The sequence below is a fragment of the Dermacentor andersoni genome, chromosome 1 (genome assembly GCF_023375885.2).
Source record: "Dermacentor andersoni chromosome 1, qqDerAnde1_hic_scaffold, whole genome shotgun sequence".
NCBI classification, from domain to species: domain Eukaryota; kingdom Metazoa; phylum Arthropoda; class Arachnida; order Ixodida; family Ixodidae; genus Dermacentor; species Dermacentor andersoni.
The window spans coordinates 260,201,456-260,207,038 of record NC_092814.1 but is presented as its reverse complement, the minus strand read 5'-3'; the positions used below and the strand labels follow the sequence as shown (position 1 = coordinate 260,207,038).

The following is a 5,583-nucleotide window of genomic DNA, read 5'->3' as shown; positions in this document are numbered from 1 at the left end:
CGCCGGCTCTAGCTCGGCTGGCGAGGGCAGTCGTTCGCGCATTTCAACATCGCAAGTATGTTTCCATCCATTTCGAGCGCAATTGAGTATATATAAAAGCTCAGCTCTTGCGGCAATCGCGTTGTCGGTGAGCGGTGCTTTCGCTCCAGCTGCGGCCGATTTCACCGAGACTGGCCGAATCGCACTCGGCAGACTGATTTTCGCTTCGTCGGCGCCACGAAAGCCTGTCACATTGCGACAACTCGCTGTAGTCAGTCGCGTTGGGTCGACCTAGTGAGAACGGGCCTTGAGTGACGAAGAATTCTCACAAATTCGATTTGCTTCAGCCTTTATTTTGGCGCACAGTCTACGGATCTAAAAAAAAAAAAGCAATGACTCTTTTTTTATGAACGGTGCTCCGCATGGCCTCATTGTAGGCTAATGAGAGGCAGGCTTGCAATGGTTGTAGGCTGCTTTAATAGCGGTGGCCACGTGCTCCTGGAGGAAAAAAAAAGGGAAAACGCAATCAATTAAAGATTGAATTCACTTTCACCAGTTCTTTCGGCATTTTTGTGTATATGAATTTTTTTTCACATACTTTACTGCTCCGTCTTCCGTTACAGTGGCCTGCAGTTACTGGCTTTCAGGCACTGAATGTGGAACAGCGCGCGCTAAAATGTGGTTGGTGATATTCCTTCTTTTATTTTTTAAATAAAAATAAAAGTAAGAGAAGGACATCTAGTCACCTTAGAATCGTGTCAGTTACTTCCTTTCACATGACATGTTTAAATATAAGAATTACCCTAATGCAATATAACAAGAACATTTACGTGTCCAGAATATCAAGCACGAAAAGAGCTAAGAAGAGTAAAGGAGGTGCTGATGTATGCCGAGATGTACAAGCGCATATAGTAGATGTAAAGGCCAGGAGAACACGCTGCATCTGCACACTGCATACCAAACAACTGAAGCGCGAAGCGACATTGAGGTTGTTATGTACGGTTGACATGAGGAGGCGCGCAAATGTGCGAAATAGTGTGTGCTGCTCGGCCACTCACAAATACCTTTTATTAACACAATTATTATTATTATTATTATTATTATTATTATTATTATTATTATTTGTGAGCATCATAACCAACATGTTGCACAATATCTGAGTGACCGAAACGTATGCCCAGCACCTGCACTTCAACAAGCCGAAATGATTATCTCAGTAAAAAAAATGAAAAAAAGGAAACGAAAAACATCCATGATAAGGAATCCCTACTTACCGAGAACACTGCCGAAATCAGCGAGGCCTGCATGAAAAAAAAAGAAAGACGGCTTAATAAGTTGTAATGATGGTATTTGACGTCGTTTAGGGTGCATTCTAAGTCGTTATTTCTTAACTGCAGTTTAAAAAAAGATATGCTGGGTAATTAGAGGAAATGTGATGTGACTAAATTTTAGGCGATACGGAAACCCGCAGGATAAAAACTTTCAAACGCCATAGGAACTAAAGCCCGTATTCCTGCTGAACTCTTCGCTACTATGCTCTCTCGGAATTATGTGCACAATTAAAGCAAAGTTCCCCTCTACCTAGATTTAGCCTGATTTTGTGTATCAGGAGTACCATTTGTGCCCAACCTGGCAGGAGAGCGTACATTGGAAATGTTAAAACAGCAAATTATAGTGCCGAAATTCTCCTTTACAAGTCACTCATGTCGTCCCATCGTATTTCCCCAGGTTCCCCAATAAAGGTAACCGTAGAAAACAAAGAAGAAAGACAGAAAATAAACGAAATCCAAAGCCAATTTTGTAATCACAGGAGTAAAAGAGGCGTGCGGGCGCGGACAGATAACGAGCGTACGATTACAAACAACTACAGCCACCTGTGCAACCTTAACTTGATTCTCCCCCCTTGTACCTGAAATAACGTGCTCCCTTTGCAAAGGTTAAGTAAATCCAGCAGAAACAACATTTATTTCTCTGCTAAGAAAGCCAGATTGGTTTTCATACATGAATATAAGTCATAAAAACAATAAATTCTATACCCCATAGTATTATGAACGTGCACTTACGAAGTCCACATCAGTTTCGCATTTCGCCTTAATAATCTCGGCCACGTTGTCTCCTTTCTCGCCAAGGACCTCCAATGCCTTGGTTTTCACCTGCGCGAAAAAGTCCTGGTTTAGAAAAAACACTGCGCAAGCAGCAATCCGAAAGACTGCTGGAGTACTAGCCTTCAGTAACAAAATAATTTTATTGATTCAGTGAGTGAGTGAGTGAGTGAGTGAGTGAGTGAGTGAGTGAGTGAGTGAGTGAGTGAGTGAGTGAGTGAGTGAGTGAGTGAGTGAGTGAGTGAGTGAGTGAGTGAGTGAGTGAGTGAGTGAGTGAGTGAGTGAGTAGTACCTCAGGAGGTGCGTGTTCTGCCATGCAGCTGAGAACTCCCTTGATATCGCCATGGCTCAGTCCTGCAAAAGAAAAACAAATCAGAGACTTTTCCGGCACGTTTTGGGAATCGCATTTCTCTGTGTATGAGTATTCATGAAACCAAATTTGTCATGACAGGAGCACACGACCTAGAAAAGTGAGAGCGCAATGCTAAAAAATTGCATTCAATGTCGCTTTTAATAAAGAGGCAATTCATAAGCGATTCTTGAGTTTCATTTCCTCCCAAAAGGTCGCTGAAATGGTCACGTTCTGGATGAGTGAACGCAGTCTACGAACAACATAGAACACGCACCATATTATACTGCATAACTGACACCCCTGCATCAGTGCTGAACGAGAGATTAGCGTGCATGTTTGCATGCACGCGAATGTTTGGGGTTCATCATCAAGCGGGCCACTTCTGCTTGAGACGTAAATGACTTTGAATGCTCCCACAAATACCGATATGTTTATTAGCCGAAAGTTTATTTAGCAAGTTTTATTTATTCAAACAGCTGCTGGCAGTTATCGCATAATAGGCTAATGCCAACTGCCCAAATGTCCTATCGAAAAAAAAATCTACCTGTGCGGCACTCTTTCTATTAGTGTATTAAAAGTATTCGCCGAAAAGATGGTATAAGCAATTATGCCTGCCACACGAATTTAGATGACTAGATGAATTCAAGGGCTCTTAGGTCATAAAAATCCTAGCTATCCATAGGTGCTTTTTCTGGTACTACATTCTAGCACAAAAATATTTTCACAGTGCGTGCAAGCCGACGCAACACCAGCAAGTCCCGCGGTCGACAGGCGCCGCCTGTTGACTGCAGCGACAACGGAGAGACAGCAAAATTAAAAAAAAAAACTAAATGGGGAGAAATACAAATACTTAATACACGTTTACACAGTTCATATGAGAAAAAAAAACTACAAAAACGGGGTTTGACGAGAAAAAATGGCGGCAATAGGAAGATAGGGCTATACTTGGCCTCCTTTCTTCGAGTTGCTAAACGTACTCGTTTATCAGTCCCTTCCCAAAAGCTTTACCCTTCTAATGCGGTCAATGGTGAACTCCCTTCAAGTAAGAAAGCACATTTGCCAAAGCAGCTTTACCAGGTTGGAAGTAGTTGGGGCCGTTCCCACGGTCTGCAACGAGCGTTCAGCGGGTTCTGTCAGATATGCATTAAAATGTCGTTCGGTTTCTATACGCTACGAAACAATATTTGCACAAACAAGGCTTGGAGCCTTGTGGAGCCTCACTTGTGTAGACCTCGACTGCAGGCAAAGAACTCTAGCCTAAGGCATCTCTTGTTCATCCACTATCAGCCAAGTCTCCATCTTGGTGTGGCCCGTTTGGCGTCTATAGTTGTATTAGACGGGCAGCAGTGAGCACGGATTTCTGACCGCCCGTGCGCATTTAGCAGCAGCTAATAGCATAAGAAACAACGCGAGTCTTATACGCGTAACATTGCACTATATTCATCAAGTCCTAAGAATGGTAATAATATTAATTATCTTACCGCACAATTCCCGGCCCCCGGCCGCTTCAGCTAGGAAAGCACCGACGAGGACGAGACCGCACACTAGCAGCACCTTCATTTCGGATGAGTTAAGGTTCTTTCTGTGAGAACACTGCGAGAACTCGAATGAAGTAGGTAGAACGAGTTGGATGAAGTGAGCGGTGGCCAGGTGCGGTTATATATGCGTGCGTCCTCTTCCCTGTGTCCTTGATCAACGTGTGAAGCGTTATAATTTAAGCTAACCGCGAAACTTCCGAGGGTTTCCCTCTTCGTGTCGCGTATCTAAATTTGCTACCCGCACAGCGCTGACGCACCATTCTTACCCATCTGTAAACGTAGTGAAATAAACAATGATACGTGAAATTATGCCAAACGTATGGGCGCTTTCTTTTGAAACGAAAAGAGTAACAGGAAACTCTAATGGGGCTGCTAGGTTTGTTATACGCATCGCGTCTTTCGATCAACACTTTTTTAAACGTTTTGTTCTTTTCTTTCCTTTTCTTTGCATGTGCGCGCGTCTGTCTCCTTATCAGACTTTGCACGCGAATCTGCCCCGTGGCCTCCAGTTCGAAGAGACGCACTTGGCGACTGGACAGAGCGTATCGCAAACATCCTTCCTCTCACTCGCGATTCTCGGAAGGAATGGCTTCGTGCCGACACACTTTGCGTGTCACGTGCACTCGTATACGTAAATGCCTCTTTCTGGCACTTCATCGGGACTCTTTCTCTATAACGCTCGCTCGCAGTAGGCGATACGTGGACTTGCTACAGAGTCGTGTTTTTTTTTTTTCCTTTCTTCAAAAACTACTTCTCGGAATCTTTTTGTTTGTTTTGTGTTACTGATATTGCGCAACGCTAGCCTCATGTGAGAAACCGCGACTGCAATATACCATTAGAACTGGCGATACATGATGACAATGCAGACTATGATATTTGGCACCTTGTGTTCTTGGGCCTTTAAGTCACTTTCCTTTGGCCGCCGCGTGAAGTGCTTCGAGCTGAATGTCGAACCTTTATTTTCCCCGGCTCCAAAATGATGCACTGCCGCACGTTGCCGATTTCTCTGCGAATGCGTGTGGTGCAAATTTTCAATCTCAGAGAACAAGTTACACATGCGCTCCGCCGTCTGTCTTTCAAATGGTAATAGGGAGGCTCCGTACATCCAGAAACCCTGCTACGTGCTTGCCTAAATACAGGTTGAGGTAGCGGCTTCAATCGCAACCGCTGCGACCGCATTCCAATGGAGGTGGAACACAAAAACTCTCGTGTACCACGCTTTCGGTGCACGTCAAAGAACCCCGGATGGTCAAAATGATACCAGGTCCCTTCAGTGCGACGCGCCTCATACAAACAATGCAGTTGTTGGACGTTAAACCTCACAATGTTTTAAAGCTTTAATGCACGCTCATGCGCACTGGAGGGGTGGGGGTAGAAAGTCCGCAAGATTTTTAGTGTGGTGGCAGAGCAATAGTAAGAGTTTGTGTTTTAGGTGTGGCGACACTTTGCTGACAAATTTTTTTTTTTATTTTAGTAGATAAAATTACGGTGCTGCTGTCCCTTGTGGTGAGGTTTATTGGAGTGGTCGAGTTACAGCTACAAACACAGCGGCAACAACGATGGCTCAGCTGGACGGCCGAACTGGCCGCGCGACACGCGATCGTGACGGCGC

General features: G+C 44.4%; 1 protein-coding gene across 1 annotated transcript; it reads right to left on the bottom strand.

The window, feature by feature from the left end:
* Window positions 1-311: 311 nt before the first annotated feature.
* On the bottom strand, window positions 312-4,082 carry LOC129380092 (uncharacterized). Its single transcript, XM_055063454.2, has 5 exons — window positions 3,915-4,082; window positions 2,374-2,435; window positions 2,043-2,132; window positions 1,254-1,280; window positions 312-477 (listed from the first exon to the last, which is right to left on the bottom strand). The coding sequence occupies exons 1-5, from the start codon at window positions 3,991-3,993 to the stop codon at window positions 418-420; spliced, it is 318 nt and encodes a 105-aa protein (XP_054919429.1). The 5' UTR covers window positions 3,994-4,082; the 3' UTR covers window positions 312-417.
* Window positions 4,083-5,583: the final 1,501 nt, after the last annotated feature.

What these genes read in the sequence shown, in the direction of transcription:
- LOC129380092 (XM_055063454.2), bottom strand. Translation starts at nt 3,993, where the DNA reads ATGAAGGTGCTGCTAGTGTGCGGTCTCGTCCTCGTCGGTGCTTTCCTA. An exon ending in CGGGGGCCGGGAATTGTGCG is followed by an intron (nt 2,436 to 3,914) that starts GTAAGATAATTA and finishes TTTCTTTTGCAG; the next exon opens with GACTGAGCCATGGCGATATC. An exon ending in GCGAAACTGATGTGGACTTC is followed by an intron (nt 1,281 to 2,042) that starts GTAAGTGCACGT and finishes TTTTTCATGCAG; the next exon opens with GCCTCGCTGATTTCGGCAGT.